A 14,614-nucleotide genomic window follows, 5' to 3' on the forward strand; every position below is an offset into this window, starting at 1 on the left:
CGGCTTGATGATATGCTAGACCAGTTGCATGGTGCCACTACTTTCTCCAAAATTGACCTTTGTAGTGGGTACCATCAAATCAGAATTCGGCCAGGAGATGAGTGGAAGACTGCTTTCAAGACCAGAGATGGCTTATATAAGTGGAATGTGATGCCTTTTGGGTTAACAAATACCCCTAGCACATTTATGCGCCTGATGAATCAGGTATTGAGACTCTTTATTGGTAAATTTGTTGTTTCCGATACCTCGGCTTGATGATATGCTAGACCAGTTGCATGGTGCCACTACTTTCTCCAAAATTGACCTTTGTAGTGGGTACCATCAAATCAGAATTCGGCCAAGAGATGAGTGGAAGATTGCTTTCAAGACTAGAGATGGCTTATATGAGTGGAATGTGATGCCTTTTGGGTTAACAAATACCCCTAGCACATTTATGCGCCTGATGAATCAGGTATTGAGACTCTTTATTGGTAAATTTGTTGTTGTGTACTTTGACAATATTCTTATTTTCAGTAAGAATCAAGAGGAGCATTTAGATCACTTGTGGCAAGTTTTGCAAGCCTTGCGTGAACAGAAGCTGTATGCAAATCTCAAAAAGTGCACCTTCCTCACCAGCGAAGTTGTGTTCTTGGGTTACATCATTACTGCAGAGGGTGTTCGCGTTGATCCAAGCAAAGTTGCAGCCATTGATAGCTGGTCAATTCCAAAATCTATCCAGGAGGTTCGAAGCTTCCACAGATTAGCTTATTTCTACAGGAGGTTCATCCGTAATTTTAGCTCAATTGCTGCACCACTTACAGATTGCACCAAAGGAGAGAAGTTTCAGTGGACAGAGCAAGCTCAGAAAAGCTTTGAGGAGCTTAGGAAGAAGTTAATTGAAGCTCCAGTCCTCGCTCTTCCTAAATTTGACCGAGTGTTTGAAGTTAGCTGTGATGCTTCTAACACCGGCATTGGTGCTGTCTTAAGCCAGGAGGGCCATCCCATTGGCTTTTTTAGTGAGAAGCTCAATGATGCAGAGTTTAGATATTCTACCTGTGACAAGGAATTCTATGCCATTGTTCGAGCTCTCCAACATTGGAGTCATTATCTCCTGAATAAAGGGTTCATATTTTTTTTCGGATCATGAGGCTCTCAAATACTTGAATTTCCAGCAGAAGATCAGCCGCAGACATGCTTGTTGGAGTGAACTTTTACAGTCTTATCCATTCCTTATCAAACATAAGGCTGGAACTTTGAACTCCGTAGCTGATGCCCTTAGTCGTCGCCATGTGCTACTTACAACGCTGCAAACCAAGGATGTTGGATTTGACCTTGTCAAAGAGTTGTATCAGGATGATCCTGATTTCTGAGGAGTGTGGGAAGCAACTGTAAATCAACCTTTCCACCAGTTCTATAGACACAATGGGTTTTTATTTTGAGGTAAAACCCTCTGCATTTCACAGGGTTCCTTGAGAGAAGCCATAATTTGGGAAGCACATGACGGTGGATTAGTTGGACATTTTGGAGGGGATAAAACAGTTGACCTGGTGAAGGAGTACTTTTGCTGGCCTCCACTTGAACGGGATGTCAACAGGCATATACAAAGATGCAGAATTTGTCACTTGGCTAAATCCAAGGGTCAGAATACTGGACTATACATGCCTCTGCCAATTCCAGAAGCACCTTGGGAAGATATAACTGTGGATTTTGTTCTGGGTTTACCACGGACTCAGAGGCAAAAAGATTCTGTCATGGTAGTTGTGGATCGTTTCTTAAAAATGGCCTATTTCATTCCATGCCAGAAGACCAACGATGCTGTTCAAGTAGCAGACTTGTACTTTAAGGAGATTGTGCGCCTTCATGGCATTCCTAAAACTATCACTTCTGACCGTGATGTGAAGTTTCTTAGCCACTTTAGGCGAACGCTATGGAAAAAGATGGGAACTAAGCTCCAGTTTAGCAGCGCTAGTCATCCCCAGACAGACGGTCAAATTGAAGCTATAAATAGAATTCTTGGTAATCTTCTTTGCAGTTTCGTGGGGAAGAATTTGAAGTAGTAGGATCTTATTCTTGCTCAAGTTGAGTTGCTTATAATAACTCTGTCAACCAAGCAACTGGGAAGTGTCCGTTTGAAGTTGTTTATGGCACTCGTCCCCTTAGTCCACTAGACTTGACTCCTTCACTTGATAAGCAGCAATATAGTTCTGATGCTGACCAAAGGGCTAAGGAAATTAAGAAGTTGCATGAGCAAGTTCACGAGTGAATCCAAAAGCAGAATTTGAGATACAAGGCTCAACGTGACAAGCATCGAAGACGGTAGACTTTTAAGGTAGGAGACTTGGTTTGGATACATTTACGAAAGGAACGGTTTTCTAAACAGCCAAATGCCAAGTTGTCCCCAAGAGCTGATGGTCCATTCAAGATAGTGCAAAAGATCAAACAATGCTTACAAGGTTGAATTACCTGGTTCTTATGGTGTATCTGCCACATTCAATGTTGCTGATCTATCTCCTTACATTGATCATGATGCCGAATTTTAACTCGAGGGCGAGTTCCATTGACCTCGGGGAGGATGAAATAGAAAACGGCAGAAATGAAAGCTGATGAAAACGGCAGAAAACGAAAGCTGATGAAGTTACTGAAACGTTCTCCATTTAAAAGCATTCAAAACTCATTTGTAACCAGTGAATCCCCCGTTTTAATTCTGTTGTTTCGTTTCTGTTTTCGTTTGGCCATAACTCTAGTATAAATAGGCCATGAATCTAGTGTATTAAGGAGCCAAGTTGAAAAATAAACAAGAGTGCAATTTTTTCATTCGGTTTCTGTGCCAAGAACCTCCTGATCTTCCTAGGGCTGGTGGTGAGAATCCAAATGAGCTCCACCAAGGTCCACATGGATGCCCTCAGGTGCTGTACAAGAAGCCTTCCGGGATCCATCCCAGAAAATGAACCTTAAATTTTATTTTGAGCTTGATGCTCTAATATCATGTGGAATTTGAGAGAAAAATATTTCTCATTAATTTGAATACTGAGTACAAGCTGACTCTATATACATAAGAGGGAAATAATGTCTAATAAAACCTAATAAAGACTATTCAAAATTTCATTACAATAAATACTAAATATTTCCACAACTACCTTATTTAGGGATTACTCCTTTTTACAAAGTGAAAGGAGAAAAATGCAAAGGTTTTAAAGTGTAGGAGGGAAAACGTTTATTAGAATGGATTAATTTATGTCATCTGACAATTATATGATTGAGTTTTTGTTTTATAGCTTAGTTGCTTCAATTTATCTAAAATGTGTGAAATGCTGTCTTGGGGTATTTTTCTATGTCAAGGGAGTTGATCACTTTCGACAAGCTTTGGCGATCTCGCTCCATTGTGTCTCTGCACACTATGGAATTGCTTTTGGGTTGCTTGGTTTTGCTAAAAACTGCATTAATCGGGGCGCTTATCGGTGGGGAGCTTCAATATTAAAGGTTTGTTCTCTTCATATTTTTGTTAAGTTGGCCATTTTAATTTTGGCACTTGTTAAAGGTAGAGTTAACCATTTTGGCCACTTTAAGGAAGCCTCATTGATTTGATTACAGGAGGCATCTCAGTTTGCTAGGACATGTACATATATTGTTAAAAATATCTCATGTATTTGGACGTTGCTTGCTGATATTCAGGTACCATTTGTTTATTCAATTTTCAAAGGTATTGTTTGTTGTTAATGTTTCAAATACTTGCCAATATGTTGGCAGCATAACATGGGCTATTTTTTGTTGCTTATTTGTTATTCTACACTATTTGGTTTTGGCCTGTGGCAGCTTGCATATGCAAAATGTTTTCCTTGGATCGATGAGATTCAAGAGTTGGAATCTGATGAGGCTTTCAAGGCTTCCATCTTGTCATGGAGGAAGGCCTGCTCTTTTGCTGCAAGAGATGCTAGAGTTTCGTATCAAAGGGCCTTGCATTTGGCTCCATGGCAAGCTAACATCTATGTTGACATTGCAGTAACTTCAGATCTTATTATCTCATTGGATAATGATCACAAACAAGACACAAATGCATGGTATGGCTTCACTAATCTGAGATTTTTCCTAATCTTATTTACTCTTATGCTCCCTCAACTTATTTGTTTTGGCAGGCAGCTATCAGAGAAGATGTCTGTGGGGGCCCTGCTGCTGGAAAGTGACAATTATGAGTTCTGGGTGGCATTGGGATATGTGTCTGATCATAATGCCCTAAAGCAACATGCTTTAATTAGAGGATTACAGTTGAATGTGTCTCTAGCTATTTCTTGGGGATATCTTGGGAAGGTATTGTCTTGTGTCACCATTGAAAATCCATCTTATTAATTGTATCAGTGTTATTATTCGTTGTTTTCATCACCTTCAAATCAATTTTGATAACAAGATGGGGAAGAGGAAAGTAGAAAACTGTAGAAGTCTTCAAGTCATGTTTGGTGTTACAAGCCTTCACTTCTATTTTTAAAATGTTAGGACGAGACATGAATTGGCATGAATTTGTTTGTGTATAATTTTTAACTTTTGTGTGATTGTATATTTTTCAGCTTTATAGAAAAAAGGGTGAAAAGCTATTGGCAAGGCAAGTATTTGATCGTGCTAGAAGTATTGATCCTGGGCTTGCATTGCCCTGGGCAAGCATGTCAGCTGAGTGTCACACGAGGTATAATTATAACATCATTTTTATACCCAATTTGTGTAGTATGTAAATGGTAGTTTTATCTATATCTATTATCTTACTAATTTATTCTTACTTTAGGGAGCTTGCACTAGCTGAGGCATTTGAGAGCTGTTTGCGGGCTGTACAAATAATGCCTGTAATTTCTGTCTCTTTGTTTGCTGGTTTTTCACATGAGCAAAGTGATGTTGTTTGGTTTTTGTATTATCCTGCTGGAAGAATCTTAAGTTTTTTTCTTGGTCTTTCTCTCATTGTTGGCACATATTAGTTTGGAAATAATTATCAGGGGCAACATTGGGGTCTTCCCTCTCATTTTCTCAGCTGGGCTGATTCTTTGATCTGTACGTGTCATTGCTGTATCTGACACATTGTATTAGTTCAATCTTGATAGGATCCAAGATGGATAGAGAGAAACAAGGAAGATAAATCTCTATTAATATATGAAATCAAAATCTAACTTCATACTATTAATAAGAGAACGTAGAACTGATAAAAGAAAATAGATGGAATAAATTTATCAAGATAGTATAAAACAAGAATCTCGTTTTATACTTCTCTTAATGGTTATGCTTAAGAGAATCTCCAAAAGACTAAAAGTCACAAAAGTCAGTTGTATTCATGATATACCTGCTTTTGAGTTGTTAAGCATATTTATAATGTTAAATACAATCTAAAATAATGAATAAAATCTAAATAACTAGATAATTAAATAAAACTGAATAAAATCTCATCTCTTAGAATCTATATCTATATAAAATATTGAATAAAATCTAAAGAATTCATATCTAGATATCTAAATAAAACCTAGATAACTAAATATCTAAATAAAATCTAAACAATATTATTAAATAGAAAATGTCTAAAATAAAGTAGAATAAATCTAAACAATATTATTAAATAGAAAATGTCTAAAATAAAGTAAAATAATATTTATTCCTAATATATCTCTAACTTCTAAAATTATCCATTATCCCACCATAATTGGTACTCTATCAATTCTCCCCCTTGAAAATTTTCCTTGTCCTCAAGGTGAGACATAGGCAATAGCTTTTTTGTGTATCTGGAAGTTGAGATGGGAGTTATAGCATCTCCAATGTGGGTTCCAAAAGGTTGAACAAAAGGCTACAGGGAAACTTCAAGGATAAAGTTGCAATTACACCTACCGTCCACCAAGTTTAGAACCTTGCGCTCAAAGGTCTCTTGAAGCTTCATCATTGCTGAAGTAGCTTTTCCTAAGCCTACAGCAACGAAAGGTGTTGCACTTTCTAGCACTATCTTCACTTTAGTGTTGTCTTTCAGAGGAGAGATGAGTTCCTTGCCATGTTCAATCTCTGAAATAGAAGGTTTAGAGTTTGTTGGGGTCTTTGAGAGATGAAGGAGAGAAGGATGCATCTCCTTAGCCTCATGAACAAATGTATTTCCAGTCAAGAATGTTTCATTTTGACTCAGTTGTTGCACTCCTTTGGGACCATGAGAGTGTTGGACCCTAGATTCATTGTTTAAGGCTAAACTCAAGTGCTTGTACACACTCTTAGGTTGAGGAGTTCTGTGTTTCTGAATTTTCATATCTCCCTTAAAGCCTAAATGAATTTGGCTGGCTTTGATTTGTTTCCCGGTTGGCACAATTGGTGGTGTTGTAACGGTAGAATTATAGACATCAAGGCCAACTATGATGTAAAGGAATCGATGCCTTTCATGAAGCGAGGGAACATGGTTAGATAAGGAAGTGCATGTTGAGATAGTTGGTGAGGGTGAATCTGTAGAAGTAGTGTAGAGATGGTAGGAATCCATTAATCCTAATATATCTCTAACTTCTCAAATTATCCATTTTCCCACCATAATCAGTACTCTATCAAATCTTTTTCTATGCTGTAATTAAATTTTATTGCTTTCCTTGAAAAGATTGTTGAATTACAATGCAGTTAGCTGAATTCCAAATCGGCCTCACTAAGCTCGCCTTACGCACTGGCCATCTTTCATCTTCACAGGTTAGATTATTGAAGAGATTAGTAATTTGCTGTGATGGTTGGATAAAATTTCTTGTCTCATGTAAGGATGCTGAGTTCTTTGAAATTTATGCCAAACCTTTGTTTGAATGTCAGGTCTTCGGAGCTATTCAGCAGGCTGTGCAGCGTTCACCTCAATATCCTGAATCCCATAATTTAAATGGGCTGGTATTTGAGGCTCGAAAAGATTATCAGTCTGCTGCTACTTCTTATAGATTAGCACGCCATGCAATGAACACTGGCTCATGTAATGTTCCAAACTCACAGATCAGGGATGTATCAATCAATTTGGCAAGGGTACTTTCTAAGGTAAATAAATATTTAAGAGGTTTTCAGTCATTTTTTTAACATATTCTACTATAATGTTCTGTACTGAATTTCATATGAAAGCAAACTTCATATTTGAACTTTTCTTTTTTCGCAATAAACGCTAACTCTATCTGATTTAGGCAGGGAATACAGTTGATGCTTTGGAAGAATGCGAACATTTGAAGAAAGAAGGTTCAGGTTCATTTTACTGTAATTTAGGCTGTGTTTGGAAGTTTTAAAAGGTGGGGTGGGGGGGTAGAATAGGGAGCAGAACAATGTTATGATAATACTATTGAAGGTATTACTGTATGAATGAATGGAAAGGGGTACCTTATCATTGTTTGGATGATATATGATAGAGATAACCAAAAAAAAGGAAGAACTTTTAATTTTTCTTTTTTGGGATAAAGTACTAGATAAATATCCCTTAAAAAGGAAACTTGTTCTCTCCCTTTACCACCCTTATTTTAAGGAGAACCAAAAGTGAGATTTTTATGGGGTTTGGAGGTGGGGGGTTCCCTTCAACCCACTCCATCTTCTTAAACATATGCTGTAAACTGTTAAAACTCTAGTGTTTGTCTGTGCTTTTCAATTTCACCATCTCTATTGTAGTATTAAATTACATATTGTTGAAATTAAAGATTGAATCGTTATATTATTGGTTATATTATTCTTAGAGTAAAACATTTTGATCTCTCTGAATTTAGCATTAATTACACAGACTTCTCTCTATTTTAATTGCATAATACACTCTTATTATCCCAAAAAAAAAAAAATATGCATGACCCACCCCCTCATATATTTCGAAAATAATTATTCTATTTGGTTCTTTTAGAGATACTTGGTGTAACGTGTACTTGATATCAAAGGGCAGTTAGAGGTTGGATATATTTATCAATTGCTTTCAAGTTAAAATGCCCTTGATTTATTGCATGTGATGACTTTAGATTTGAAAACAACTCATTAGAGTTGTAAATGTTGTTAATAGAGGTTAATATTTCAATTGATTGTTAATGTCTTAATTAATGATTATGTTAAGAATCAACAACAACAACAACAACAACAGGCCTTATCCCACTAGGTGAGGTCGGCCACATGGATTATGTGATGTCATTGTGCTCTATTATTTATTAAGTTTTTAGGAATATCGTTAATTGAAAGGTCTTGCACAACAACCTCCAATATTGTTAAGAATACCTTTGAAAATATGAATGATGGTCGATTTAGGTTGCAGGTGTCTGCTTATTCTGGAACTGGAGAACTTACTTTTCCAATGGAGGTTAGTGTTGTGAGAGAAAATGAGTTTGTGATTTTGTGTGTGATAAAATCATTTGATAAGCAATTTTATAATATCCAAGAAACCTTTTGTATTTGGTAAATGTTGGCATTCAACAGAATTTGGGGGAAAGTTGGGGGATTTGGCAGAATAGTTAAAGATTGACTAGATCTGGAAAATTGATCACATTTATTCCAGATCAAATCTCCAAGTTTTTACTATACTATGAGTAACGGTCATATCCTATTTTCTCCCTCAATCATTGTTATTTTCTTTCCTTTCTCGCCTTTTCCAGACTTCAGAGCTTTGTGGCTGAGTCAATGTATTTTTTTCCCCAGTTTTTAGAGGATCTGGAGGGTGACCTGAGTCCCTTCTTCCTCTGTTTTCAGCGAAAACCTCAGTTCTTGTAAGCAGAATCCACCCAGATCTGTAAAATTATATGCATGAAATTTTTCAGTAATCTCTCAGGAAAGTGCTTTTAATTGTCAGATAGCAAAAGTGGCATGTAAATATTTGACTTTATAATAGAGGTTTGGTAAAAATAATTAAAGGTGGTTTTGGTAAACAATGGTTTTGTGTTGAGTTATGATTGTCTTGAATAAGTTTATACTTCAGCTACTCTATTCAAGGAAAAGCTTTTCTGCTTCCTTCTCATAGAAAAGAGCAGAAGATTGACCAATCACTTATGAATCTCAAATAAAGTATTTATGCAAAAATATGGAGCTTCCTGATCTTGAGTAGCATGGTCAAGCAGGGCAGAAATATTGGTACAGTTTTAAAATATGAGGGGATTTTTTGGTATGTTGAAAGTGGGAGAGGATTTGTGTAGTTAATTCTAGGAGGTCACTCTTTTGAATTCTAATTTATGCATTTTTTTTTTCCTGGCGAGGAGTAGGAGAAAGAGTAATTTATGATGTGAATGGCAGCTGTCAATACATGTATGCTGCCAATAAAAAGCCTCTTTATCAGTGGACTTTTCACTTGATCTTGTAGGCTGCAATTTTATGTGAAGGATCTTGTGGCTGACCTTGTATTAAAGTGTATTTGAATTTTTTTGGTGTTGCTAATATTATAGTATGATATATTGTTGTTTAAGGGTCCCTTGATGTTGAATATTTGCAAGTATATCTTCACTTGATCTCGTAGGCTGCAATTTTTATGCGAAGGATCTTGTGGCTGACCTTACATTAAAATGGATTTGATTTTTTTTTTTTTTTTAGGTCTTGCTAACATTATTGCATGATATATTGTTGTTTAAGGGGCGCTTGATTCAGAAGGTTTGCAAGTATATGCTTTTTCTCTGTGGCAACTTGGTGAAGATAATATGGCCCTTTCTGTAGCTCGAAGTCTTGCTGCAAGTCTTTCTTCTATGGAGAAGACATTTGTGGCAACATCCATTTGTTTCATCTGTAGATTATTATACTCCCTACGTGGGTTGGATGCAGTGACCACTATGATTGTGAAAATGCCCAAAGAGTTATTTCAAAGTGCCAAAGTGAGTTTTGTACTGTCAGCTATTCATGCTCTTGATGGGCACAATGACTATCTTGGATCTGTTGTCTCAAGTAGTCGATCTTTTCTCACTTCTCATGAAGAAATTGCCAAGATGCACTTTTTAGTTGTGCTTGGTAAACTGGTATAATGCTAATCACCTCCTTTTCTTTTCCATTCTCCTCTCCCTCATTCCTCCATTCCCAAAGCAGAATTCTTGTAATCGGTTTAAGGGAAAACAACACTTGTGGTTTTTGCAGGTGAAAAATGGGTCTGAATGCTACCTTGGAGTTCAGAGTGGAGTTCTGCACCTTAGGAAAGCTTTGCACATGTTCCCTAACAGCAATTTGCTGAGGTAGATTTTTTTATGACCGGACTAAGAAATTAGTTCCGGTAGCTTGAGAAACTCTTAATAATTGGTTGATCACCTTTATGTCTAGCAAGATGGCTAAGTAAATGATTGTCTTCATGGATCAAATTATAATCTAATGGGCCCCCATGTGGGATGAGGAACTCTTCTCTATAATCTTGGTTGCACATGGGTAAGTTGCTTGAATCTATAGTAACACTGTGTTATGCTCTCTCCTCATTCTTCTCTTATGAGCCTATGATGCTCTTGGCCCAATAGGTACCTGTTCATCTAAGATAGTTATAAAATGATTAATAGAAATTTTGATTTAATAGAGAAATGTTATCCGTATGGAGAATTTCAATTAGTCCTTACTATAGATAAAGGATTTAAATTCTCTCAAGTTGAGATATGTGAAGTTCAGTGAAGTTTTCCTTTTTTTGTATTTCTTTAATTATTTTATTACTTTTTATAAAATATAAGATCTTCTCTTTCTTTCTTTAAAAGACAAACTTTACAGAAATTTATAGATTTCAACTTCAGAGGATTTAAATCCGTAAATAAATATAACCTACCTCCAATTATCTAAGGTTAATTCTTGTTTTCATTCTGTTTCACCCTGTTATTTTTTTCTTGTCAACTTTGTTAACAATGTTTTGCTAGCATAACGTCTCTCCTGTAAATTTTTATGGAAAACAGGAATCTACTTGGTTTTCTCTTGGTATCCTGTAAAGAGATAAACAACTGTCACATAGCAATAAGGTGTTGCAAATCAGACCCTCCTGACCTTCCAAATCAAGAAGGTTTTAAATTAGCATCAGATATTCAAGGCGCTGGAGCAATTTCTTGCTACACCATTGGAAACAATAATTCAAAGCTTACTTTCCAACTTGTGCAAAGCAGTATCATACTAATCTGAAATCTATCAGATACCAGCAGAAGTACTCTTTTTACTTTTTCATCTCCATATTTTAACTTGTAGCCATGCATTATTATAGTTTTGAAATCCTCCTTGCAAGGCCTATTTATATTTTACTTTATATATTACTCCAGAATCAAATCTTTTCATAGCCAATTTTGGCAGTTTTTTGGCTATCATTTTATTATTGTTTATTCCTTCAACAGGATAGTCATCTCACTTTTTTCCTACAAAATTACAGATGCTTTCATCAAAAACCATGGAATCACAATGCTCGATACTTGCTTGTTCTTAACTATCTTCAGAGGGCACGCGAAGAGAGATTTCCTTATCATCTTTGTGTTATAATTAATCGTCTAGTTTTTGTGGCTCTTTCTAATGAATTATATTGTAAGGCAGAAGTGTCTTACCAATATCAACAGTTCCAACTTCTTCTCTGTGCTTCTGAGATTAGTTTACGTTGTGGGGACCAAGTTACTTGTATCACCCATGCTAAAAAGGCTGCTGAAATTGTACTTCCTGATGATTATTTATTTTTTGCACACCTACTGTTGTGTCGTGCTCATGCTATGAAAAGTGATTTTCTAAATCTACAGAAAGAGTATACAAGGTGCTTGGACCTTAGAACAGATTGTCATATTGGCTGGATTTGTCTCAAACTAGTGGAATCTCGATATCAGCTCCAAATTGATTCAAATGCTATAGACTTGAACTTTGAGCACAGTATTAGAAAGGGTGGCAGTATAGGGAAAATGTGGATGGCTGTATATAACCTGGTGAGAGGCTTAATTTCCTTGCAGAATGGGGATTTACTCTCAGCAGAAGAGCTCTTGGCACAGGCTTGTTTATTGGTGGATTCCGAAACCTGCCCCTATTTATGTCATGGTTTGTATCTCTTATCTAATGAGTTGTTGGAAGTTTTACCTAAATTTTTTTTACCTGTGAAGTAAAACCTTAAGAGAACTTGGATACATACTTGAATTCATAAGCATATTCCGACCTTTATAATTGTTTGTTAATGTGGAAGTATCAAGATATTTTTGTTTTGTTCTCTTTGTAAAAATTTTTTAAGGGGAAATGACAAGGAAGGACCCCATAATATAATTAGTGTCAAATTAGGATTTCTTGATAAATAAAGTTCCTAAATTCAGTACTCCTTCTCCCATGTTTCAATATTAAAACTCTTGATTTGACATAAATTTTCTTATGAGGTCCTTACTTGCCATTCTCCCTTTTTTTTTAATTCTATGGCCATTATTGTAACTTTCTTCCTTAGGCCTATAAATACATGCCCTTCCCACACTTGTAGATTATCAATCTGATAGAGGATGATGCAGCTCTCCATTTCCTCTTATCACTTTTCACACTATACAACTCTTCTCCAATGTGTCTTCAGTTTTTCGTTCACGGCATGGAAGTCTCACAGAAGTCTTTGTTCCTTTTATTTAAATCCCCTACTTCCAAACAAACTGTCAAGAGTCTATTTATTAAAAGTTTATCTATTAGAAAACTCCACAACCAGAGGCCACCATGTGTTAGTCGTCTTGATATCACAATCTTGACACAGCCACTAGAATCCTCCTCATACAATGCCTACTTGTCTAGCACATTCACTATAGCTCCTTCCTTTGCTCCCATGCGGCACCTTCCTAAAGCTACACCAATGTTCATGCATCGATGCATTGTAGCTAATCACCCAGAATGGATCAACATGACTGTAGATTGATACCAAAACCAAATTTAGCTCCAGTTGACCTTATGGAATGTGCACACCATCTTTCCTTTGATTTTTCATTTTCTCCAGGCCCAAAATGCTGACTTTGTTATGCTCTCCCTTCAAAACATCAAAAAGTGAATTTAAGATCCTTGGCTCACCTTTAGGTCATCTATAATTTTCCAATACACTCCATTTTACACTAAAAAAAGTCTCTTCGGCTCTTGGTCAGATAGCGTATTATTCAATACCTTATCTGTTCCCTAGAACTCCCGATCTGACCCACGATGATGTCTAGCCACATCTCAAATCAAAATCTCAATCCTTCCAAAATTCTCTTTTTTTACCTCAATGTGTGCCGTGTGCCATCTCAAACTCAAACTAGCCAAGTTGTGGGTGGATCCCTTGGACAATAGTCTTCTAGCAATGGCAGTATCGAAACTTCCTTTTAGCTCGTCAAAAGTGACAAGACATGAGCCCAATGGGCATAATTATCTACATTGGGCCAAGTCTGTGATGTTCTTTGTCTTAGGAAATGTAAGGGGGTAATGGTTATTGGTTGCATCAGGTTATGAGTTGTATTAGTTATATAATATATTTTTTTTACAGTCACGATTAGTTTAGTCATGTATGATTGAACTTTTTAAATAGAACAGATGTAAACTACTCTAAGGCAATAACAAGTTATCATTCATCATATCTTTCCTGCCAATTTTTTTTTTTTTTCAATATTATGTTCGGGTTAGTGAAATAGTGATAAAGTACCACGTGACCACCCTAGGTGATGGAAATCATGAGCAGAATATGGAGCAAGTGGGTAGTACACTTGCAGGGTTACTGGGGAAGGAGTTGCATCAGTTTTACCCATGCATTAAGTCCACTGACACTTCTTACCCATTTCTTAGGAGTTTTCAAAGTTTCTTTTATTATTTATTTAATTATTGTTTATATTTCTGTTATAGATAGGACATTAGCCTTTAGGTTGTGGCTTAGGTAATTTAATGCATTTTGGAGATTTTCCTAGGCTATTGGGTTTGGAAGAGTGAGATTCCCACCCAGCGTTTTCTAGGCTGTTGGAATGAAAAAAGGAAACTTTTTTTTTTTTTTTCAAAGGGAACTGAGACTGTCATTACATCAAAATAAAGAGAGTGCATAAGAATTACATGTTTTCTTTCACATTACCCACTTCATTCCTACTGGGTGGGCTATGGGCAAAACTCAAAAAGTACAAGAATCAGAATCATTACCTAGAGTTAATTTTGCTAGAGTAAGCTTCCCAAATGGCTTCCCTGTGTGCAAAATTAAGAGGCACATGCCAGTCACTACACACAAAAGTTCCTAGTATTATCAATTACATTTTGGAAGGGATGAAAACTTTGAAGGTCTCGTGATTCTGGTGATTGCTTCAGCACAATCACAAAATCCTTCTGCTTACTTAAATCCTTTTTCCCAGCATAATTTGAGGCCAGTACTGAAGGTATTTTGACCAGAAGAATGATATATTATTTCACTGTGCAGATATACATACACGATTACAAGGCTGACTGTACAAGGAAATAATCAGAAAAAATCAAATCACTTATTTACCGTTATGATCTTGTCTAATCATATCTCTATGAATCAGAATCATATCCCTATTAATTAGAAAAGAATATTTCTTAATTAATTATATTTCACTCTCCCACTCAAGTTGGATCATAGATGTTAATCATATCCAACTTGCTTATACAATTTTCAAATGCGGGCTTATGTAATCCCTTGGTCAACATATCAGCTGCTTGGAGACTTGTTGGTAAGAAGGTCAAACAAATGATCCCATCTTCCACTTTTTCTCTAATAAAATGCCTGTCGATTTTTTCGTGTTTCGACCTTTCATACTGT

The 14,614-nt window shown here is 36.3% G+C and overlaps 1 protein-coding gene across 1 annotated transcript in view; it reads left to right on the forward strand.

The window, feature by feature from the left end:
* Positions 1–14,614, forward strand: part of LOC129316057 (tetratricopeptide repeat protein SKI3) — a 108,991-nt gene that overhangs the window by 85,645 nt on the left and 8,732 nt on the right. The window contains 14 exon segments of the mRNA XM_054960304.1: positions 3,319–3,459; positions 3,571–3,651; positions 3,793–4,037; positions 4,113–4,284; positions 4,539–4,654; positions 4,751–4,808; positions 6,592–6,657; positions 6,772–6,984; positions 7,125–7,176; positions 9,520–9,896; positions 10,012–10,106; positions 10,800–10,978; positions 10,981–11,041; positions 11,261–11,904. Of these exon segments, the coding sequence (XP_054816279.1) occupies positions 3,319–3,459; positions 3,571–3,651; positions 3,793–4,037; positions 4,113–4,284; positions 4,539–4,654; positions 4,751–4,808; positions 6,592–6,657; positions 6,772–6,984; positions 7,125–7,176; positions 9,520–9,896; positions 10,012–10,106; positions 10,800–10,978; positions 10,981–11,041; positions 11,261–11,904 (2,500 nt within the window).

The sequence above is a fragment of the Prosopis cineraria genome, unplaced genomic scaffold (genome assembly GCF_029017545.1).
Source record: "Prosopis cineraria cultivar Desert tree isolate PC_DT_omini unplaced genomic scaffold, ASM2901754v1 PC7, whole genome shotgun sequence".
Classification (NCBI taxonomy): Eukaryota; Viridiplantae; Streptophyta; class Magnoliopsida; order Fabales; family Fabaceae; genus Prosopis; species Prosopis cineraria.